This window comes from Benincasa hispida, chromosome 12, assembly GCF_009727055.1.
Source record: "Benincasa hispida cultivar B227 chromosome 12, ASM972705v1, whole genome shotgun sequence".
Lineage (NCBI taxonomy): Eukaryota > Viridiplantae > Streptophyta > Magnoliopsida > Cucurbitales > Cucurbitaceae > Benincasa > Benincasa hispida.
In genome coordinates, this window is record NC_052360.1 from 57,934,466 (window position 1) to 57,960,233 (window position 25,768).

The 25,768-nt window shown below is 30.7% G+C and overlaps 1 protein-coding gene across 2 annotated transcripts; it reads left to right on the forward strand.

Annotated features, from left to right (window-relative positions):
- Positions 1-21,849: 21,849 nt before the first annotated feature.
- Positions 21,850-25,447, forward strand: LOC120067799 (protein trichome birefringence-like 11). 2 transcript variants are annotated; one of them, XM_039019390.1, is made up of 5 exons: positions 21,850-22,832; positions 23,925-24,314; positions 24,410-24,568; positions 24,689-24,807; positions 24,942-25,447. In XM_039019390.1, exons 1-5 carry the CDS (start codon positions 22,393-22,395, stop codon positions 24,974-24,976), a joined length of 1,143 nt encoding a protein of 380 aa, XP_038875318.1. In that variant the 5' UTR covers positions 21,850-22,392; the 3' UTR covers positions 24,977-25,447. The 2 variants fall into 2 exon arrangements, with proteins under 2 accessions (XP_038875318.1, XP_038875317.1); XM_039019389.1 differs by having other exon boundaries at positions 21,851-22,832; positions 24,689-25,447.
- Positions 25,448-25,768: the final 321 nt, after the last annotated feature.

The window sequence follows — 25,768 nt, forward strand, 5'->3', positions numbered from 1 at the left end:
TCGAGACACCCTGGAAGTGTCCCCCTATAGGATGACATTTGGGTATGCCAATATCAAAGTGAATGGAGAGAATGTTCATAGTAAGTGGGAGCGGGACATGTAACAACATATCCCACGGTTTCTCTCATTAGGTTGGATAACGTTTTCGTGCGTCGCCTCGAGGCACCCTGAGAATGTCCCCCTAAAAGATGGTTGTATTTGCACAACTCTTTATTTGATCTCCAAAAATGGATAGGGTTGCTTTAGTCTTTTGTCCTAATCTACTTTTTACCTACGGTGGACGCATTAGGGTGGGACTCTAGGGCCTAGAATGAGGGGTTACACTTATAAGGAATTGTTAAGGATGTTAACAAATTCTGGACCAAACAATGGTGACAGTTAGATTCAGTTACAAGGAATTATTTCTGTCTAATGGTTGAGATTGTCTCATTCTACTGAAAGGATACCTGATCACCCCAATGGTGACTTTTATCCTACCTCACTGGGATATCATTGCAAAATAGATGTCACTTAGAGTACAATAGACTATTTTGCTAAAACTAAATTGGTGTTAAAAGTGGTAATACAAGTAGACTCATTAAGTTTGATCTTTTTTCAGCAACCTTTTTTAAATGGCTACCGCTACTTTATCGCTTTTAGCCACCGATAAACTTACTGTCGAGAACTATGATAGTTGAAAAAACACAATAAACACGATACATATCATCAATGACCTTAGGTTCATCCTTATGGAGGAGTGTCCTCCTATTCCACATCCCAATACCGATCGAAATGTTTGTGATGCGTACGAGAAATGGCATGGGCGAACGAAAATGCCCGAGCGTATATCTTGGCCAGCCTTAATGACGTTTTGGCCAAGAAGCATGACCCATGATCACTACACACGAGATCATGGAGTCCCTTAGAGGAATGTTCGGACAACCGTCCATGCAACTTAGTCACGACGCTCATAAGTTCATCTTCAACTTAAAAATGAAGGAGGGAACCTCTGTTCGTAAACATGTTCTAAACATGATGGTCCACTTCAACATGGCGAAGATGAATGGGTGAAGCATCGATGAGGCCAGCCAGAATAGTATCATTCTAGGGTCGTTACCAGAAAGCTTCCTTCATTTTGTAAGCAACGCTGAAAAGGGTTGACTACAACCTTACAACTCTACTCAACAAGTTGCAGACATTCCAATCCTTGCTGAAAAGTAAGGAGAAGAAGTTTGGTGAGGCAAATGTTGCTTCATCTTCCAAGAAGTTCCACCAAGGTTCGACCTCTAGAACTAAGTCTGCACCTTCTTCTTTCACTTCTTCCGGCACCAGCAAATAGAAGAAGAAGAAAGGTAGTAAGGGGAAGGGGAAGACGCTTGTTAACCCACAAACTATGTTTCGCGGGGTAGGCGATTAACGTCGGTTGACAAGGAAAATGTTTCCATTGCAACCAGGATGGGTATTGAAAGCAGAACTTCTCAAGATATTTGGCTGAGAAGAAGAAATCCAAACAAGGTAAATACGATTTACTGGAAGGTTTTGAAGACTTGTTTAGTAGAGAATGATGATTCTGCCTTGATTATAGAGTCTGGGGCCACTAACCATGTTTGTTCTTCAGTTCAGGAAATTATTCCTTGCGGTAGCTTGAGGCTGGTGAGATGATGATGTGAGTTGGAACTGGGCACGTCGTCTCAGCTGTGGTAGTGAGAGGCCTCCGGTTGACTTTACATAATAGGTTTACCATTTTGAATGATGTATATGTAGTTTCTGAGTTAAAGAGGAACTTAGTTTCTATAAAGTTGTTGCCTGAATGTATATACACCTTAAATTTTTCTGTAAATAAAGTGTGTATTTTGAAAAATGGTGTTAATGTATGTTCAGCTCAACTGGAAAACAATTTGTATGTGCTAAGGCCGTTAGCAACAAATTCCCACCATAACATAGAGATTTTTAAAACTGCCGTAACTCAAAACAAATGACTTAAAGTTTCTCCTAAAAAAAATGTCCAACTATGGCACCTACGTTTAATGCACATCAATCTCAATAGGATTGAGAGGTTGGTGAAGAATGGACTTCTAAATGAGTTAGAAGAAAATTCTTTACCTGTGTGCGGTCATGCCTTGAAGGCAAAATGACTAAAAGGCTTTTTACTGGAAAAGGTTATAGAGCCAAAGAGCCTCTAGAGTTAGTGCATTTGGATCTTTGTGGTCTGATGAATGTGCGAGTTAGGGAAGGCTACGAGTACTTCATCACTTTTACTGATGACTATTCGAGGTATGGGTATTAAATTTGATTATATATATTAAACTATATGTTATATCAAATATAACATATAACCTATAGTTTAATTCTCTCAAGAACGATATTTAATATAAATCTCATTTATATTAAATTTGATTATTTGAATATAGTTCACATAATTAATATTTGAATCATATTCAAATATTTAATTTCTCTTAAATAAATACTTATTATTATAATGTATCAAATACATTATAGTAATTATATCATATATAATTAGATTAAATTAATTATATCACATATAATTAATTTTCTTAATTAGTTTGAATAATTCAAATTAATCAAAAAATTGATTCTTATTAATTCCCATTGAGCTACAAAGAAAACCTCATGGACCTGTAGCTTGAAGCTCCAACGGTACATGAATAATTAATTAAATTTCTTTAATTAAACTATTCACCATCCATTAATTGTCAGGCACTCCACTAAAGATCGACGGCTGCACTCTTCGCACTACATTTATTTTTATGTGTCCATTGGATATAACCAGTCAACAGTACAATGACCCTTCACAAATTGCTTGTAAGTATAGTTGGATCAAAATTACCATTTTGCCCCTATAGTTACATCTAACTCCTTAAGTACCAATGATTCCTCTAATGAACAATAAATTATAGTCCAACTATGACCAAACCCCTTTCAGGCCAGGAGAGGGTGTGACGCCACATTGTTCAAGCCTCAGAATCAATCCTTAAGGGAGCAATTTATTTATTTACCCCGACGGTGGGGAAGGAGTGACTTCCTTTTAGTGTAACTGTTTTTCCAGCTCCTCAATCAGACGAATCCCCAAAATGATAGGCTTGTTGAGTTGGCGATCTGGTCACTTTCACCCATACAAATCAAAAGACTACTCTCATAGGCAGGAGTTCACAACTCACTCAGGATTCAGGTCATGTTACCTATAGTCATCCTGGTGAAATGAAAGTCTCTATTATAAATGGCATTATATAATAAGACCAAACATTTTGTGGTCCGGTCTTATACAAACTCCTTTGTATAGAATATCCTCGGTCACATGTCGAGAATGATCAGGATCAGATCATTTGTAGCACTTCACAACAATTGTAACATCTACAAAGCAGGCCATACTCATAGTGTCACTAGGATAAGGTATCCAACCTTATCCATCTACTACAGACCATTTAGATTATTATTTAAACATGATCCACCCATATGTCTCTACATACATGTTTAAGCTACAAGATAATCTTGGATGTTAGTTTATTGGTTTGTGGTTAATGCAGCTAATTTTGAAATAAAACATCATATATTTTATACATAAATAAAATGTTTGTACAATATAATACAAACTATAAGACCCTACGAGATTCAGGGCACCAACCCCAACATACAAATCATTTAGATTATTTTAAACATGATCCATTTGCATGTCTACCACATACATGCTCAAATTACATAAAATAACCTCAGATCTTAATTTATTGGATTGAGTTAGTGCAATCTAAATGTCGAATAAAATAATACCTTATTTTATTAAATAAATAATTCGTACACTGTTTACAAACTATGTGAACCACGAGAATACCAACCTCAACAACTTTTTAATGAATAAATAGTCTTCATGTCCATATATACACGTTAAGTTTGGTAACGGGGGCGGGGGACATTTCCTATCCCTACCCATATACCTGTAAATTAAAATCAGGGATGAGGACGAAGATTTCGAGGACCCATCCCTGAAGTATTGGAAAAAACCACATAAATAAAAAAAATTAATAAAAAAAGGTATACTTACTCTTGTTAATCTCATATATTGGTTGAATATAATTTTTTTTTATTAAAAGAAGTTAATAAGTTAATTCAAAAAGTCAGAAAGTAAAACATTAGAAAAACTGTATTACATTTGTAAAAAAAATTAAAATGAAAAATGAATACATATTATAAATATTATAATAAACTGGATGCCCATCCGTACCCCTACTTAGTGTCCTAAAAACAAATGGCTTATCCCTCGTTGTCCCGTGTGTCCTAAAAAGAACAAGTGTTAGATTTCTCATCTCTCCATATGTCTTAATACATATTATCCATGCAGCTTATAAATATATATCCTTAGTATCCAATTAGTGACACATTTGATAGAGTTGGCATGCAATTAGCGAAAGCAAACAAAATCATTAAGCACTCTAATTCATCAATTTTAGCATCTAAGTAAGCATGTTCAAAGAATAAAAAGAGGATTTGATGATATACCTTTGAAGACCTTCTTCAATCCACGAATTTAGCTTGAATTTCCACACGAAAACCTTGTAGGCCACCACTAGATCTTCCCTACTATTCTCTTGAATCTTAGATTGAATTGTGGGATTTAAAATGAGCTGAAATTTGAAGAAATTTTTTGGGAACACTGGTTTTGATGTCTAACATAGAATAACCCTTTCTTCAATTGACTTTCAGCAAGAATTCAAAATGCATGCATCCCTCTCTCGGCTGAACATCACTTAGGTTCTATTCAAGTCTTTCATGCAATCTAGTTGCATAATATATTGACTTCAATTAGCTCATTTAATAGTGGAATTATGAGTGGAATAGGTTGGAAAAACCCACTTCCTTTTTTTCTATTTTAATATCAAAAATCAATTTTATTTAATTTAAATTTTAGAAAATTAAATTAAGAAAAAATTGAATCTGATATAAAATTAGAATTTCTAATTTTAAATAAAATTAATTCAAATAATTAATTTTAAATAAAATTTATTCAAATAATTAATTTTAAATAAAATTTATTTAAGTAATTAATTAAACTATTTAATTAATTAAAACAATCTAATATCCAATATTAATTTTTTTACACCACTAATTCCACAAACATGAATCCTCATTCATGTAATTTTAATATTTAAATCATATTTAAATATTATCCGATTCTCCAATTTCTTTAATTCGTCAATTAAACGTGTAATTATATCGTATATAATTACTGATTCCCTCAATTTATATTTGAACGTTTCAAATTCTCTCATCACGCTATTTTAAGATTTAATTCATTTTTGAGCTAGTAGGGGGAACTAATGGACCTACAGATCATGAGTTTCAATTATCTGAGATTAATCAGCTAAACTCTTTAATTCGAATTGACCAACATTCGTTAACTACTAGATCACTCCACTAAAGCTTAATAGTTGCATTTCCCTCACTGTAGATATATTTCTGTTCACTCAATATAACCATAATAAGTAAATCAACCTTTTACAGGTTGTTCGTAATAACGATTGGATCAAAAGCTATTTTACCCTCGAGATTACATCTTGTTTCATAAGTCCCACTGATCCTCTAATGAACAATTGGCTTGTGATCCAATCACTAAACCTAGTTCCTATTGGGCCAATGAGATGGTGGGGTCCCTTGTTCAAGATCTGAAGTTAGCATTTAATGGAACAACCTCTCTACTCTCCCTAAAAGCGGGTAGGAGTGGATTCCATCTTGCACCCTATGTTCTCAACTATCTACCTGATCTTACCCCTGAAATGGGAGGCTTATTGAGTCGATGCTGTTAAGTCAATCCTCACCCATGCAAATCTAAGGATAATCCCGAATAAATAGAAGTTCATAGTTAGCTCAGGATTAAGGTCAAGTTACCTAGGTCATTGCTTTGAAATAATTAGTCTTAAACAATAAACAATGTTATAAAGTAATAGTGACTAATTTTTTAGTTCGATCTTATACAAGCTCTTTGCATAGGACGCCCCCACTCGCATGTATTCACATGATTGAATTAGGATCACTTCGTTTGTAGCACTTTACAACAATTGTTACATTTACAAAGTGGACCGCATCCGATAGTGTCCTCATAAGAAGGTACCCAACCTTATCCAGATACTTTAGACCATTTTGGCTATTTACTCAAACTTGATCCATTTTTATGTCTTTACATTAAATTCAAGTATTCATGTAATAGTTATGGATCTTAATTTATTGGATGTAGGCTATTTCTAAAACGAAATGAGCAATTCAAACATTCAACAACAACTTTATTGAATCAAATTTCAATAACATATGTATTTATTAATAGAATAAGTTTATTGTTTACCAACCACGAGTTTTAGGACATAAAACCCAACAACATCCTACTCGCCAAATTGCCTATATATATTGACATTTTGTGGAGTTTATAGACACTTTTTGGAGAGAAAATTAAAGAAAATTTCATAAGTTCCATGATTTTCTTTCTTTAGTTTTCTATATTTACAATTTTATTTTATTTTAATATTATATTTTCTCGGTATTTGTGCTCCCCATTTTTACAACAATACATAATTTAGAAAAACCAACTATTTTTTCCAAATTTCTTAAAACTTTATATAAATAATATATATTAAAAATATTTTAAAAATAACTAAATGGGGGTGGAGTTGGGGTTGAGGTCGGGGATGGGGTGGAGATACTCTCCCTATCCCGACCCCATCCCGGACTAGAGACCCTATTTTATTTCCCAGTTTGACCTCTATCATTGGTCAAATCGAGAATTTCGCATCGCTCGCGGCTCTCTCCAGGTTTTTTTTTTTTTTTTTTTTTTTTTGACAACCGTAATATACATGCATATATATAGGCCAAGGGGATAAAACGTGATTGGAAGGGGGAAGAGAGAGTGAGAATTTTGGGCTTCAATAAATGGGCCTAATTTTTTAATATATATTTTTTTAGAAAAATTTTAGTGATATTTTTGAATAAGCCTTTCAAATTGAAACCAATTTAATAACCAAAATTCCTACTTCTTAGGTTAGTAGTCACAAAATAAGAATAAAAATAAGAAGAAAAAGAAAAAAGAGATAATAACACTAAAAAATTTAGTGTTGCCCAAACTCGGGAGTACTACAGAATTGTCTTCAGCTATACCCATTCGCTTCGTTTCCTATCAATTTTTAGATTTTTCTTTTTTTTTTTTTTTTTTGCACTCCGAAGTGGAATTGAAACTTTTAAAATTATAGATATGATAAATAATTTGTCATTTTCTTTTGTTAAACTACTTGTATTAAAATTCCATCAATATGTTGATATTTTCATATTTCTATAGATTTGAATCTCGATATGAAGTGTGAAATAAAATTTTTATTATATCGTAAAAAATCATGCTAAAAATAATATAATCAATAATGTTGACTCGTTTAAAATAATTGTAACATATTTATTTATTAATTTAAATATACATTTTTTGTTTTCATATTTTTTCAGAATATCAATTCACATCAATATTTTATTGATATTATTACCAATATTTAAAAGTATTCATATCTCAATATTTTTTTCGATCGAAATTTTAAATATTTTACAATTATTATTATTATTTTTTTGTGGAAAAGAAAAGGAAAAAGAAAAACCAATATTCATTTATACTTTCAAACCAAAATCGATAATTGTGAAAGCTTTGCGATGTGCATGAATTTATGGAAGTGATTATAAAAATGAAATTTTGTGGTACACGTTCTAACAATTAAAAGTATTATTTAATTTATGCTTCATTTTTTTAATCGAAGAGGAAATTGTTGGGGTTTTTTTTTTTTTTAATTCTCATTTTCATTTTCAAAATGTTTCCGGTTTAGTACGTTTTTTATTTTTAGTTTTTCAAAATTAAAAGCCTACAAACACTTCTATCACCTCTAGTTTCTTGCTTTATTTTCTATCTTTTATTCATGTTTTCAAAAATTAAATTAATTTTGAAAACTAAAAAAAGTAGGCTCTATTTGGTAACCATTTCTTTTTTTTTTTTGAAAATTAAATATATTTTCTCCCCATTTTTTTTTATAATGATTTGTGTCTTTTTTGTGTACAATAATTGAATTCTCAGCTAAATTCTAAAAATAGATACAAGTTTTTTAAAGCTACTTTTTTTTTCTTTCAAATTTTGGCTTGATTTTTTTTAAACAATTGTTAAACAGTAGATAATAAATGAAGAAATTTAGAGATAGAAGTAATTGCTATAAAGTTAATTTTCAAAACAAAAACAAAGAACCAAATAATTACAAAATGAAGCTGTATTTTCAAAATTTGCTTTTTGTTAAGAATTCAATTTTGGTATTTAAGAAATATGCAAACTATTGAAAAAAATGTGAGAAAATATGCTTGATTTTAAAAAATGAAATGATTATCAAATGGGACTTTAAGTGTATAACAAAATTTTGAAAAGAATTACATATATAGCAAAATCTATCAATGACAAATTTCGAGAGACTGATCTAAATTTTATTGTACTTGTAGATTCTTTATAATTTACTATCACTACTAATACTTTAGACTTGATTATTATGTTACATATTTTTTTTTTTCTTCGTCAAAAAAAGGTTAGGTGGAAAAAACGTGAAAGTATTGATCCGATATAAATGGTTTGTGTATGGGCATGCAATTAATATTGTCGTAATTTAAGTATCGATTTTTGCGTGTTACTCATTAGAGTTTGGTACGTGTCAGAATTCTACAACTCTATTGGATTAAATTACTTTTTACTCAAATTCCAAATGATGACGTGGCATCATGAATTCACATGCTCTAATTATTTGATTAAATAAATATATAAAAGAAAACTAAAAGGTTTGGATTCTAATTTCTATTTCCTCTTTTAATTTTTAGTTATTAAATTTTGAATTTAGTTTCAATTTAGTCCTTAAATTTTAAGATATTGTAGTTTTACTCTTGACATTTGAATTTTATTTCAATTTGGTCTCTATATTTCAAATTTTTATATTTTTAATATTAATTTTCTTTTATTAAATACTCACTTTCAAATATTGACGTCAATTTCTATTAATTAATTTAAAATAATTATGAAGTGAAAATTTAAGCTTAATTTTAAAAATGATGAAAAATAATGAAACTTAATTAATTATCGTTTATTTAATATTTTAAATTTATTAACATACATTAACACCGAAGCAAAAAATGAGTATGTAGTAAAAAATTGAGGATGAAAATGTAAATCTTGAAATCTATGGACCAAATAAAAACAAAATTCAAATGTCAAAAGTAAAATTGTAACATTTTGAAATCAAACTCAAAACTTAAAAATTAAATATGAAATATTTTGAAGTCAAAATGTTAAATAGAAATTAGACAAAAAATTTACGGACGAAAAAGATATTTTATCTTTAAATAAATGAATAAAAGAAATACCTGATGTTTCCCGTTCCATTTTGGTGTAAAGTTTTATTGTAATTTAATACTTTATTATTATTATTAATTGTTCCTTTTCTTTTTATTCTGTCGTTCTGTTTTCTTCTTTTAAATTATGTTAAATTATAAGTTTGATATCTAAATTTTTATATCTATATTTATTTGGTTATTGAACTTTTAAGCAGGATAGTTTTTTAAAATTTTTAATTATATGTTTATTAAGTTCTTAAATTTTAAAAAAGTGTTAAATAGATCATTAAATTTTTAATTTTATGCAATAGATCTCTAATATTTTTTATTTTTGAATTTAATAGGTTGTTAACCTATTCATCATATTTTTAAAATTCACGTATCTACTAAAATATAAAATAAAAAATTTAAGGTTTCATTAGATATAATTTAAGTCTAATGGACCAATTAGCAGCTTTTATATGAAAATAAATAAATCAGGGGTCTATTAGATATAAAATTGAAAGTTCGGAAACTTTATTGCACTTTTTAAAAATTTAAGAATCAAATAGATACAAATACAAAAATTTAGAAATTAGATGCAATTTAACTTTAGAAATGTTTTATTTGTCACACCATTATTAGAAAACATTTTGGGGCTGTTTGGGGCGCTGACTTGAGATAAGATGTCTGGAGTTCATAATTCTGTGGAGTTCATATATTTGTATTTGGGGTGCAGAATTATATTTAGGTGTAGAGTTGAGTTCATATGTCTGGGTATCTAATGTAGTTTTTTAAACTTTAAATAATATGATGAATAGGTTAATAACTTATTAAATTCAAAAAAGAGATCTCCCCCATCATTGTAACAGCTAATGGAATGTCACCCCATTTCTTCAACAGTTTCACTTTCATTTCCTCGAAATTTGGAGGATCATTAGAGAACAAAACCCTATTTTTCACTAATTCTTGCTGGAAAATATTCTAGTATTTTTTTTTTTTTTTGTTATATGTTACATACTTTTCAATGACATATATATTTTTCGTCTAAATATTCTTAATACTCATTTTGATATGTGAATTCATTACATATAAATATTACACTTAATGTAGACAAAATAATTTTTTTTTTTTTTATATAATTTACAATCCTACAACATACTTTAACAGTCATTAGTTTTATAGTAGTCGGACATGGTTGTCGAAGTTGATTATCGAAGATGATTTTTGCTGGAGTTTGTAGTCAGAGGTGATTATCAAAGGCTGAAGTTGGTCACATGAAGGTGTATTGGAGTTGATTGTCAAAGTTTGTCATCAGAGGTGGTTTTCAAATCTCTAAGTTGGTTGGGCGTAAGTGGTCGTCGAAGTTGATAATCGAAGATGATTTTTATTGGAGATTGTAGTCGGAGGTAAATGTTAGAGCCCAAAGTTAGTCATATGAAGGTGGTATTAGAGTTGGTTGTCGGAGTTTGTAGTCGAAGGTGGTTGTTGAAGCCTCGAGTTGGTCGTCAGAGTTGCTCGCTCAAAGGTGATCATCAAAGGTGATTTTCATCGGAGTTTGTAGTCGGAGATGGTTGTCAGAGCCTACGAAGGTGGTTGTTGGAGTTGGTCATCGGAGTTTGTTGTTGGAGCCAATTGGTCATCGGAGTTCTTAGCGTGAAGGTGGTTGTCGAAGTTGGGTCACCATAGGTGGTTGTCGGAGTTGGTCACGCGAAGGTTGTTGGAGCTTGGAATTGGTCGCTGGAGTTGTCATCGGAGGTGGTTATCAGAGTCTGGATTTCGTCATTGGAATTGTCATTGGAGGTGGTTTTCAGAGCTCATAGTTGGTCACAGGAGTTTTCATCGGAGGTGGTTGTCAGAGCCTGAAGTTAGTTCTCAGAATGTGACAGTGGTCGATGGGTGGAGACACTGAAAACATGGGAAGAAGGGAAAGTTGGGGTGAGTTAATAAAATATACCAACTCAACTCCACAAACATTTAAAGTTGGTGGGCCAAATAATGAGTTGGTATATTATACCAACTCAACTTAACTCATGTTGGTGAGCCAAACACTTTCTATGAGTTGTAACTTGTCATTTTGATGAACACTAGGCTAAAAATGAATTATTAGAATAAGTTGACACGATGTGGCAAAAAAGTTTACTAACCAAATATAAAATAGTACTGAGTAGAAAGAGAGACATACAAATTATCGAACTTTAATTTAATATTTATTGGAAGAAAAGTCAAACTACAAAGTACGACCACACGGTTAATAAATTTTTCTTCATTTTGGACCCATTTAAAAAGACATTTAAATTTTGGCAATTTAGAAGTTTTCGTAGAATAAAAATTATACCTTTCTTTAATACAAAGAACAAGCATCCAACCAAAAAAAAATCAATATGTTATCTTTGAAAAAACGCTAAGGTGACTTGTCACACAAATACAAATGTTAAAAGGAAAGCATAGACAACAAATTTAATAACTGAATAATAACATCAAGTAAATAGTCAAAGAGACACAAAAGTTGATAACCCAGTTTAATAATAAACCACCTACGTCCGGGGGACACTGTGCCCAGGAAAGATAATCCATTAATATTGATGAATTAAACAATTTACAACGTAATATTTATTTGTAATACACCAACTACTACAGTAGCTCACGTAGAGCTCCACTCCTAAGTCACCTAGGCTCCTCCTAGATATGAGATTCCCTCTCGATTGTACTAAGGCTCCTCCTGAACTTGATGATATTAGTGATAAGACTCCTCTCACGATGATATTTTCACTTCGAGTTAGTGAACTACCTTCACCGATGAATCTTAAGATCCCCCTAAGATGGAGAATTCACTCTCCGAAGCTGAGTCTTAGGCTCCCCCTAAGACTGAGAATTCCTTCTCTTCAATTGTGCCTTAGGCTCCCCCTAAGACAGAATAATCTTTACGTTATTGAACGATTCACTCATCGATGTTGCACACAACTAATGAAGAACTTGTTGAGGTTGATGCCTTAAATCCCGTAGTGTCCTATAGTTTGTAATTGTATTGTACAAACATCTTATTTATCTAATAAAATATGTGATGTTTTATTTGACATTTAGTTGCATTAAACCCACAAACTAATAAAATAACATCCAAAGTTATCTTGTAACTTAAACATGTATGTAGAGACACTACGAGTATGACATGTTGTAGATAGTCTGTAGTAGATGGATAAGGTTGGATACCTTATCCTGACGACACTACGAGTATGACCTGTTGTAGATGTTATAATTGTTATAAAGTGCTACAAATGATCTGATTCTGATCATTCGTGTGGAGACATATGGGCGGGGATATTCTATACAAAGGAATTTGTATAAGACCGAACCATGAAATGACTAGTCTCATTATATAACGTCGTTTATAATAGAGACTTACATTTCACCAAAGATGACCGTAGGTAACATGACTTGAATCTTGAGTGAGTTGTGAACTCCTGTCTATGAAGGCAATCATTTGATTTGTATGTGTCAGAGTGGCCAGATCGTCGAAATAAGCCTACCATTTTATAGATTCGTCTGATTAGGGAGCTGGGAATACAGCTATACCAGAAGGAATTCACTCCTTCCCCCAACGTCAAGGTAAGTAGATCAATTGCTCCTTTAAGGACTGATTTCGAGGCTTGAACAATGTGGCGTTACACCCTCTCCTGGCCAAAGATGGGTTTGGTCATAGTTGGACTATGATTTATTGTTCATTAGAGGGATCAGTAGTACTTAAGAAGTTAGATGTAACTACAAAGACGAAACGATAATTTTGGTCCTGTTGTACTTACAAGAAATTAGTAAAAAGTCGTTGTATTGTTGACTAGTTATATCCAATGGACACAAAAATATATTTGTAGTGCGAAGAGTGCAGCCGTTGGTCTTTAGTGAAGTGCCCGACAGATGGAATACACAAACATGCAACGGAAGCAAACATAATCAATAAGCACTCAAATTACATTTAATTTGAGTTCTAAAGCATGTTATTTCAGAAAAACTAAAGTGGGTTTCAAGTTGAACTTACCTTTGATGAAATCTTCCAATTCCAAGCTTCTCTTCACTCCAAATCGACAGTGAACCACCAAGAGATCTTTTTTACTATTCTCAGCCTTGAATTTGAGTGGTGGAACTCAAATTTGAGTGAATTTAGTGAAAGAAATTGAGAGAGTTTGTGAGGAAGAAGATGAAGTAGCATAACTGATTTTTCCAACTCCATCCATCATTTCTTCTTTCAATTCTGAATGTCTTTTTAACTTTTAACATGCAAATACTTCATCAAACCATTAATGCCAGCAGTTGACTCACTTTCTCCAATTTCCAATTTTTCTCAAATTAATTCCTTAATTTCCAGTTTTTCTAATTGATTCCAAATTAATTAAATTCAATTTGATTAATTCTAATTAATCAAATTCTAACATTTCAATATTTAATTTCTCAAAGTAAATTTTAAAATTGAAATTAATTTAATATTTAATTAATTAATTAATTTAATATTTAATTAATTAATTAATTTAATATCAAATATCAAATTAATCACACATCTAATTTTCAACNATATTTAATTAATTAATTAATTTAATATCAAATATCAAATTAATCACACATCTAATTTTCAACATGAGTCTTATTCATGTAATTAATATCTAAATCAATATTTAAACATTATAAACTCTCCAATTTCATTTAATTCTAACAGATTAAACATTAATTATATCGAATATAATTAAACAAACCGTAATTTTATTTTGAACTTATTTAAATTCAAATCCTAATTCAAATTGATATCTTTCCAAATTCACTCAATTTAATAATTCAAGATGTTCATGTTTTATGAGCTAATAGAGGAACCTTATGGACCTACAGATCATGAACTCCAATGATTTAAGATTAATTGGCTAAACCTCTTTACACCAAATTAATCAGTATTCATTAACTATCAAGCCACACCAATATAGCTCGATAGTTGCACTCTCCTCACTGTAGATATATTTGTGTCCACATGATTTAACCATAACCAGTAAATCGACCCTTCACAGGTTGTTCGTAATAAGGGTTAGGTCAATATGTTGTTTTACCCCCAATATTATATCTTGTTCCTTAAGTTCCAACTGATCCTTTAATGAACAATTGGTTTATGATCCAATCACTTAACCGAATCCCTCTCGGGCCAGTGAAAGAATGAGGCCCCTTGTTTAAGACCTGGATTCAGTTACTTAAGAGAACAATCTTTCTCCTATTCTTAAATCAGGTAGGCGTGAATTCCTTATTGCACTCTATGTCTCTAGCTATCTATCCGGTCTTACCCCTGAAATGGGAGGCTTATTAAGCCAACCCCCACCCATGCAAATCTAAGGAAAATCTCGAATAAACAGGAGTTCATAGTTAGCTCAAGATTAAGATCGAGTTACCTAAGTTATTTAAGCGAAATAGTCAGTCTTAAACAGTAAAGAGCATTATAAAGTAAGAGTGACTTATTTCTTCGTCCGATCTTATGAAAACTCATTGCATAGGACGCCCCCACTTCTTATGTCAATACATGAATAAATCTGGATCACTTCGTTTGTTGTATCTTTACAACAACTTGTAACAGCTACAGAGTAGGCCGTATCCAATAGTGTTACCAGAATAAGATACCCATATACTATAGACCGTTTTGGCTATTTACTCGAACTTGATCCATCTTTATGTCTCTACATAAAGTTCAAGTATTCATATAACAGTCATGGATCTTAGTTTATTGGATTTAGACTTAATGCAATTAATAGATTCAATGACAACTTTATTGAAGAAATGTTGAATAGTATCTTTATTGATAATACAATGTGTTTATGATTACAAGCTACGAGATTTAGGACACACAATCCAACACGATAGTTACCTGATGGTGAATAATTTAATTAAATGAGTTTAATTAATTATTCACTTACCATTGGAGCTTCAAGTTATAGGTTCATGAGGTCCCATCTATAGCTCAATGGGAATTAATGAGAATTAATTTGAATTGTTCAAATTAATTAAGAGAATTAACTATATGTGATATGATTAATTTAATTTAATTATGTATGATATAATTAGTATAATGTATTTGATACATTATAATATATAGTTTATTTGAGAGAAAATAAATACTTGAATATAATTCAAATATTAATCATATGAATTTGATTCATATAATAATATAAATGAGATTTATATTAAATGTCATTGGTGAGAGAATAGAAACTATAGGTTATATTGTATTTGATACAATATAGAAACTATAGGTTATGTGATATATTTGATATAACATATAGTTTAATATATATTATATGATAAGGTAGTTATCATATAAATATATATTAAATTGTTTTATGAAAATAAATAAATTTATTTTAAAAATCATTTTGGAGGGAGTTGTAACTCCCTCACCCTCTTTTCTCTCTAATACATGATAATGGGGCGAAGAAGAGTAGTTCTTCTTCTTCTTCTTTGGTGTGGTTTCAAAAAAAAAAAAAAAAAAAAAAAACTAAACCCCATCACTTCCTCTCATCTCTCTCAAATCCCTCTCTTCCAAAATAGCCAGAGCCAACAAAACTCCTGGATTTTTACCAAAGAATACTGAGACAATCAAGTGGTGGTGTCCATTGTGGTGTTTCGAGTTCATGATTTTTGGAGAAGATGATACACGAAGAAGATCGTTCTTCAAGGGTTAGTTCTCTCACCCTAATTCTCTCATTTCTTTTTTGTTTGCATGCTGTAAATTTGTGATTATGCATAATATTCGTGCTCTATAATTTTGATTATGTGAAAATAAATTTTGGATCGATCTCCACGTTTTCGCTCAAGGATCTTCAAAGGTTCCTTCAGAACTTGCGCAACGGAATGTAGTGAGTAAAGAGCAAGAACATCAAGATGAACAATTCGGCCACAAAACAGAAAACGACTTGCTCGATTAACAAGAGTGGCAACCCTAAATGATCGACATAATTCTCTTTAAATAATCGAATCCAAGAAAAGAAACAAATCTCCATTTGGAAAAGATAAGTTGCGCCTCAACAAGGAAAAATATCAGACAAAATATTACACCTAGATATTTCCATATAAGGAAAATATTTTGCAGGAAGATATATGGTGTCACAGACAGATGTTAAGACTTTATTTGAGACGTCTGCAGAAATAACTGCCTTAGAAAAATGTAAAGCCAACTAAATAAATCTCCAGCAATCCTCTTTAACTATCTCATCTCGAGCATAATTTAGTGGATAAAATATCAAGTACTATCTAAATTGTCGAGTGTTTTCCTAGGCAAGGCTTAAAGTCGACATATGGGCCCAAGGTCAAGGAAAATCAAGAAGTGATCGAAAAACACGCATCCCCAAAGAGAAAAATCATATCCTCAAGTTTCGAGGTGACCAGTTGAGTTGGTTAATATATAACAAACGGGAAATAACTGGGTCGTATTAAATCAAACTCATCTTCTGCAATCTACCATTGTTGAACTAAAAAGAATCTTCATTATGTTTCAATGTTAAAATATTGTAAAACATATTATTATTTTGTAGAATATAGAAATATACACACACATGTATATATCCATCCATACGTTACACACATATAAATAAATAAAACCAATCTTAATCATGGAGAATTAGATGAAGAAAATAGTAAATAACATGATTGATTAAAAGGTCAGCTAGGCAGGTCGTGACATGTCGGGGATTTAGTATTAATAATAATGATTACCATAGATCTTAACGAATTATATATATAATGTCATTTGTTTATATCGATGCCTTAATGTTACATCACAAACTATGACTCCTTTTAAATAAATAAATCCTAATTCCAAGACCTTAGATTTGGACGACAGGGGTATTAAACTTTTCACCATTTGATCCCTACTCACTTAAAAAATTTTAAGTTTACCCTTTTTTATATATAGAAAATATCAATTAAATTATTAATTTTGAGATATGTGAACATGTTACTGGAATTTATAACACTTCAAAAAAAAAAAATTAATAAAAAAAATATGTTATTAGAATGATAGTTTCATTGATGAGCCTATCATTTTTTTCGTTTATTTATTTATTTATTATTTTTTTTTTTTTGTTAACCAATGTCAACAATATTTTCTTTTTTATTTTTGTAGAATGATCAAGAATTATTAATTTCCCAAACATAAAAATTGAGTATTCTAAGTTAATAATTACATTTGAGAAAAACCTGTAAAATTTGGACAAGAAAATATATTTATCTTATTCATATATAATTTCTTGTGCATCGTTTAAATGGTTAAAAACATTATAACCTTGACTAGTAAATCAGATGCTCGGATTTCTATGGCCAAAGGCCCACATATTAACTTGTTAATGCTTCTTTTTTTTTTTCTCCGACAAAAACTAAATTGTTAATGTTACATTAAAAGGAAAAAAATATATTTTTGGCTATTATGTTTTAACTTGTGTCTATATAAAAGTTCAATATACGAGTTTTTTTTTTTTTTTTTCTTTTTGTTTAATATAATAGTTGCAGTGTGGATGATTGAATTTTCGACTTCTAAAAAGTAATTGCATGTCAATTATTATTGAACTAAATTCACTTTTGGTAACATAAATTACAATAGTATAAAAATTTTAACATTTAAAATGTTAGTTTTTTCTTCTTACTAACTAATCTTTCCTCATTTTAAATGCATTTTTACTTATTTGGTAGTTATCACATAATATTTAGAGCAAATTACAACTTTATTTATGGAATTGTATTTAAATTTCATTGAACTTTAAAATGTGTTTAATAAATCATTAAACCTCTAATTTTGTATCTAATAAGTTATTAAATTGAAATTTATGAAGTAATTGAAAATGACAGGTTTTTTTTTTTTGAAATGCAAAATATAATATGTATATGAAGAGCCTATGTGTGTAAAGTTGTAAACAAGAAGTTAGTGAAGAAAAGTTATTGAGGTATGACTTTTCTTTAAGAATAATTATTATCTTATGACTTGAAAAACAAGTTTGAAAACGTTTTATAAAGCTGACAATTTCTGATTTCTTTTATTCTTATTTTTAAATATTTTGTTGGTTGCAATAACATTATGGTTACTTTACGTAGGTTAGGTTTTCAATATAAATTTTGAAAATACATTTACATATATTGTATTCTTATACCTGAAAGTTATATGGTTATTTAATCAATTTTAATAAAAAGAATAACTTCGAGGGATCGATTTTAAAATTTATGAAAAAGTATAAAACTTGAACAAGTTTCAAAATATAGAGACTAAAATGATATTTTAACCCATTTTATTTCTAACATCTTATTTTACCACAACAACAAATATTAAGATAGTTTGTTATGTTTGTTGTTTCTTGCTCAGTTGTCATGTATTTGGCATGTGACTAATTTATGTAGTTAGTCTTTATTAATGAAAGATCAAGGTTGGTTAATTTACACTCAGTTGTTAATATGATATCATACGTTTTTTTCTCTCTCTCTGAGTGCTCCCAGATTTATTGTATTTTATTCTCCTGCGATTTGATGAGTCTGAAAAATCTCTTCTTCATCTTCTATTGTTCAACCTCTTATTCAATAGGTGGTTGATTAGTATTCTATTCCATATTTCTTGTATCATTCGGAAAATATTAGTCTTGTTTTTGTCTTTGATACTTTGATTGAATCAAAATATAATTATTGGAGCAATGTGATGATCTCGGTCTCACATCAATAACAAACTAGGGGTTGAAACGGTTCAATTCGGTTTGGTTTAGTGGTCAAACTGAACCAAACCAAAATTTTTAATATGTGAAACCGAACCGAATCAAACCGCGTATATGTTGTTTGGTTCGGATTGGTTTGATGGTCAAACTGAACTAAACCAAAATTTTTAATATGTGGAATCGAACCAAATCAAACCGCATATATGTTGTTTGGTTCGATTTCAAATTCCATTTTGGCATTTTTAAAAAATCAATGTTATATTTTTTTTAATTAAAAAATGGTTCAGTTCAATTAGGTTTTAAATTCGATTTTGTTCTTTAAATTAGAAACGATTCGATTTTAAATTCGGTTTTACTCTTTTGTTAAATATATAAATATATAAATAAATAAATATATTAGTTAAAAATGGTTCGGTTCGATTTCAAATTCGGTTTTCGAAATTGAAATCATATCGAACCAAATTAATTCGATTTTAAAATTTCTTCAAACCGGACCAAATCGTATTTTTCAGTTTCATTGAGTTTTTGGTTCGGTTTCGTTCGATTTTTAAGAATGGTTCGATTTTTGCAGTTTGAGTGAACACTCCTATAACAAACTAGGGTTTATTGATGGAATTCTCTCCCAACCGAGTGGTGATTTTAGTACCTCTTCCATTTTCTCTATGTAAATTAGAAGACGAAATTTTTTTTTTTAAAAAAAAAAAAATCGAAATATTAAATGAAAGTAGTTTTACCATTGTGAAGAACTAGAAAACCATCAAAGAAAAAAATGGTAACATAAAATTTTGATTATATTTTTATAGAAAGAAGATATGAGAAAGAAATAAATTTATCAATGAACATATTTATCAAATATTAAAAAAAAGGTAATAAGATGAAATGCTATCAAATATGTCACGAAATAAAAACCTAACTAAAAAAAGTTAGAATATGACTTGGTGGTTATGAATTGAATATATAGTTAAGAAGTCATATTGATATGCTCAAATTAACTCATACCTTCCGTTTCCTTCTTAAAATTATAATAAATTGTAGAGATAATTTACCAATAAAATTTAAATATTAATATAAAATGTTAAAGAATATGCTAGTGTTTTAATATAGTTATATCTTCTAATTTTATTCCCATATCAATTTTTTTTTATTTCGTGTGAGGTATGTTCATGTTGGTCCTCATCGTTTTTTTTTTTTAAATAAGTAAAATTCAATTTTTTTTAAAAAAATTATTTTTAATAAAAATATTAAATTTAGTAAGCAATTAAAATAAATATGGACTTAGTTGCTTCGCTGTTGGCGGTTCACGTCTTCACGACGCGTCGATGCATGCCGTTTTCATTATTTTATTGTTTTTTTTAAAAAAAATAACAAAATAAAAAAAATATATTTTTTAGAGAAAAAAAAAGAGGCAAAATCGGTATTTATGTTAAAACGGCTTTACAGCCAAAGCGTTGTCCGAACTTTGGTTTACGGCAAGAACATCTCCCCACGCGCCTATCAAATCCGTGCGCTACACGACCAATCAGAGAAAATCGTACTAATTTTATTTATTTATTTTTATTTTAACACTTATGTTATTAGAAAAGGGAGCTAATAAATTTATGTTCCAGACATTTATTATATGTCAAGTAGTTGACATGGACGAAATAATTTACGTATCTATTTAGTTCTTAATATTTTCAAAGTATCTTACTATTATTGAATTTTTTATGATCGATGAAACTCTAAATTCTTAAATTTTTATATAATGGTTACGTAGATTTTAAAATTTTAGAAGATTTCGAAATTAAATAGTCACAAACTTCAAAATTTAATGATAAAATTAAAATTATTTAAATTCGTAATTTTACATTACCACAACAGAATGATGAAATATAAAATAATATTAACAAAAAAACACAATAGGTGGTAAATTCGTAATATATAACACTTAATTCAACTTCAAGGTTTAATTCAAATTAATTTCTAAAAATTTAAAAGTGATATTAAAAAATGTAGTCCTTTATTTTTTTTTTAAAAAAGGAAAAAAATAATACCTAATTTTTAAGTTTATATCCAAAAGAATATTACACTTTAAAAAGTCTACAATAAAGTTTTGACCTATTTAACAATTTTAACATTCACTTACTTATCCAGCACAAAATTAAAAATTAAAAATTCTATTACTCTAAAAAATGAAAATCACATTAACTTTAATATTATAACTACAAGATCAATTATTTGTAAGAATTTCAAACATGCTTGAAAACATACTAGAAATAGAATAAAAAACTTGAGGAATTATGAAAATGATTAAATATCGATATTGAAATTTTATGTAAATAAAAAATTAAAATTTTTTAAAATAATTTTATTGAGGTAAAAAATTACTTTTTAGCTCGCGAGTTGTGAAGAATAAGTTTATTTGGTCTCTAGGTTTTCAAAACATACATTTTTAGGATTAAAGATATATATTTTGAAAGCTTAGAGACCAAATGCACATTCTAGATTGTTTTAAAAAAATTTGAGAACCAAACACACATATTCTTCAAAATTCAGAGACTAAAAATATAATTTTTCTTTATAAAAAAAAGGTCGATTAATCTTTATACAAAACCTTATATATAATTTGTAAGTATTCTAATTTTCTTAAACATATTTAAAGTTTAGTAACCTACTTAATACAAAATTTAAAATTAAGAAACGTACTAGATAGTGAAATTTAAAACTTTGAGGGACTAAAGTTGCAATTTAAGAAAATTAAAACTTTGTACTCATCTGTACTAATTTTCACGCTCTATTAGTGATGGTGGAATTAGTTTCTCCTCCGGCTATCCGTTACCCACGAGTATGCCAATCAAATCCCCTCTCTCTCTTTCTCTCTCTTCCCATTAACAAATAACAGTAAGCCACCACACCACTTTCTAACCCCACCCCACTTCTTCTTCCCCACTTTCTTCTTCATTCTTCCTTCTTCTTCTTCAAAATCTCAGATGGGTTTTTGATTTTGAAGTTGTTGCACTTAATCTTCTTCTTCTATTTCCACTCATTTCATTATTCTCTGTTTTTAAAGTAGGGAAAACAGCAAAAAAGGTAAAGTGGGGGAAGAAGATTTTTGTTGTTTATTCTTCTTCCATGAATGCTTCCTTGCTTCTTTGACACCCATTTCCCCTTTTTCTATTTGAAATTCTCTATATTCATTACTTCTCTTAACTGACCTACCAAGCAAAGCAGAGAGACCCACAAATTGGATTTCATGATTATTTCCTCTCCTTCCTTCTTTGCTTCTGGGAATCTTTCAGTTTCTTTGGAATCGAGAACTTGGGGTTGGGTATTGATCTTGGTTTAAGCTTCTTCAATGTCTAAGACCCCGTCTGTGATTGATCTTGAAGCCATGCCGTTTAGTGAAGTTTGCAATAAACTTAAGCGTTTGAGATTGTTCGAGCCTTCTCTTGGGGTTTTGGGGTTTTTTTTTGTGTCTGTTTGTTTGATTTGTAGCTTCTTTTTCTTGGATTACAGAACTGCTTCAAAAGGGTTTGTGTTTCCTCTTCGATCGGAGAGATTTGTTTGGCTGAGAAATGCTAATTTCGGTCAGAATCGGAAGGTTGAGTTTCTTTCTGAAGAGGGAAATAGGTGTGATTTGTTTGATGGGGATTGGGTTTGGGATGATTCTTATCCTTTGTACGAGTCCAAGAACTGTCCATTTGTGGACCAAGGCTTTCGCTGCTCTGAAAATGGCCGCCCTGATTTGTTCTACACAAAATGGAGATGGCAACCCAAACTTTGCAACTTGCCCAGGTAAACTTTTCAACTAAAAAAATTTTCAATTCATCAAATTTTTTGTTAGATTAATCTGATTCTGTATCATACCATCAAGAAATTGAGGAAGAATAATCACAATTTCATTTCAATTCATTATCTGATTGAGACAATATCCTGTTAGTTCAATTACGTTGTTTGAATTGTGTAGATGATTATAACAAGGTCTGGATTCTGCTTTGAGTTTGAAATTTTCTTTTGGGTTATGATTCTACTTTCAGTGGTTCCCTACCTGTTTTATGCTTTTCACTCGTTTGTAATATTTGTCCTTTTCTTTCTTTCTGTTCTGTTGACTGATTTCACCCGTGAAGCTTTGGATGGATTTGAAAAAGGGACTTTGCTGTGTAGTAAAGACAAACTATTGTTTATGTACAAATTTGTTAAGATTGTTGCCTTGTTAATTATTGATGAAGATTTCGTAAACTAGTATTCTTGTTAGTTTGCTTCCCAAGGGTATGTTTGCAAGTGGTTTTGAAATAAATAAAATCTCTTTTGACATTTTCAAAATCACTTGCAAATATGTTTTTAATCATTGAAATCACTTTTGATTAAATGAAATTGAATTTATAAGTGTATAGCTAAACATTAAATTCATATTGAATAATTAACTATATGTTTGGAAGTGATTTTTAACCTGACAAAAATATCTTAAACTGTTTTTAAATCACTCCAAGTCCAAACATGTCCCTTAGACAGAGAAAATTTTCAAACCACTTCTGATATCTGTCTTTACAATTGAACCCTTGAATTTGTAAGTTGAGCAACAGCACTTATAATTTTTTACCATAGAATTTGTGGCAATTGAAATCTACTGTTATAACTCTGTTAGTGATTAGTGTTAATGCAACCATGTTGAAATCTTATAGTTTGGGGATTGACCTGTCATTATCCTTTTAGTTTGTGTGGTTTGTGTAGTTTTCAAGTTGCTACTACTTATAGGGATATGTAATTGTTTATGTTTAAGTGGGGTATTTACTTTATTTGAAAGTTTGAGGGCGATACGGGAGGTTCAATCGTTGAAGGTGGGTTTTCGAATCTCTCTTAAATTTAATTGGGTTTATGAACTATCAGGTTCAATGCAACGTTAATGTTGGAGAAAATGCGAAACAAACGGGTGGTGTTTGTCGGTGACTCGATTGGAAGAAACCAATGGGAATCTCTTCTGTGTATGCTGTCATCTGCAGTTCCAAACAAAGAATCCATCTATGAAGTGAATGGTAGTCCAATAACAAAGCACAAGGGATTCTTGGTGTTCAAGTTCAAGGATTTCAACTGCACAGTTGAATACTACAGAGCTCCGTTTCTTGTCTTGCAGAGTCGACCTCCTTCTGGAGCTTCTCAAGAGATTAAGACTACTCTTAAACTAGATCAGATGGATTGGTCCTCAGCCAAGTGGCGAGATGCCGATGTTTTGGTCTTTAATACTGGGCATTGGTGGAACTACGAGAAGACCATAAGAGGGTAATGTTTTCTCGACTGTGTTTTTGAGCTTCTTGCTGTTACCATTTCCAAGTTTTTCTCAATGAGTGATGAGTCTTTTTTGATGTTATGAACAGAGGCTGTTACTTCCAAGAAGGGAAGGAGGTAAAGATGGAAATGAAGATTGAAGATGCATATCAGCAGTCACTCAAGACTGTGATGCACTGGATCAACAAAGAACTAAACTCGAAAAAAACGACTGTCTTCTTTCGAATGTTCGCCCCTGTACATTTTCGGTAAGTTTGTGAGATTTATGTCTCCTCTGATAAATCTCAATACATTAGAAAACTGTGTAAGTGTGAAGTAGAGCTTTATGTGGATTCTGTCTGGCTTAATGTGATGTGCAACTTGTGCAGTGGTGGAGATTGGAGGAATGGTGGTAGCTGTCACTTGGAAGCTCTGCCAGACCTTGGTTCTTTGCTTGTTCCTCCCGAAACCTGGTCACATTTTCGGATAGCTAATTCCATCCTATCAGGTTATTCGACCACTCCAAATTCAACTAAACTAGAGATATTAAACATAACTCGAATGACTGCACAGAGAAAGGACGGGCATTCGTCTTTATACTACCTTGGTCCTGATGTTGGTCCTGCACCTCCTCATCGACAGGATTGCAGTCACTGGTGTTTGCCTGGGGTTCCTGATGTGTGGAATGAACTTCTTTATGCAATGCTCTTGAAGCATGAATGGAATTCATCAACTTCTCAGGCCAAACAAATCTGATTGAAGCTGAAGGATTTTGATGCCAAATAGACATCCTGATATTTCATAGTTTGGACATAATGAGTAGGTCGATCGCCTTCTTGCAAGAGCAGTTTGGAGTTTTCGAAGAAGATTTACACAGAAGTGAAGCAAAGTGATTGAATTTGCTTACAGAAATGATAACCAGAGAAGGCCAATACAACATTCTTCATTAGCTTTGGAAGTAGCCAAAATTTTTGGACAGACAGGGGGTTTACTTGGAAGAATAAACAGCATAGATTTTTTTTTTTTTTTTTTTCCTTTTTTTAATTGATTTAATGGGCATTTTGTACATATTTAATGCTAAATTGATAATATTACAGTGAAAAAATGTATGTTTTTCCGTAGTAATGTATGTCTTCCATTCATTCAAATTTATCAGATATGTTGGGCTTTGGGAATGGGCTCTGCTGAGCCCATTAGTTGGGTTAGATCACTTTATAAAACCTAGCAGGGTTTTAGTGTCCCAATTCCCAAACAATTGTTTTCTCTCTGGGCCATTATGATTTGATTGAATAGTTCCAACTCTCAAACCATCAATTTATTTGTGAGGCTAAATTACAGAAAGTATCTCTAACCTCGGCCACTTATTTAAAAATTTGGGAAATCGAACGAAATAGCAAAATCGGGGATGCCCCTGGTTTGGTCAATTGATAGTTTTTTCAAGTATTGTATAATTGTTATACCATGTATAA

Excerpts from the sequence above, each read along its gene's own strand:
- LOC120067799 (XM_039019389.1), top strand. The coding sequence starts at position 22,393 with ATGTCTAAGACCCCGTCTGTGATTGATCTTGAAGCCATGCCGTTTAGT. Across the intron at positions 22,833-23,924 it reads AAACTTTGCAACTTGCCCAG|GTTCAATGCAACGTTAATGT; the intron begins GTAAACTTTTCA and ends ATGAACTATCAG. Across the intron at positions 24,315-24,409 it reads TACGAGAAGACCATAAGAGG|AGGCTGTTACTTCCAAGAAG; the intron begins GTAATGTTTTCT and ends TGTTATGAACAG.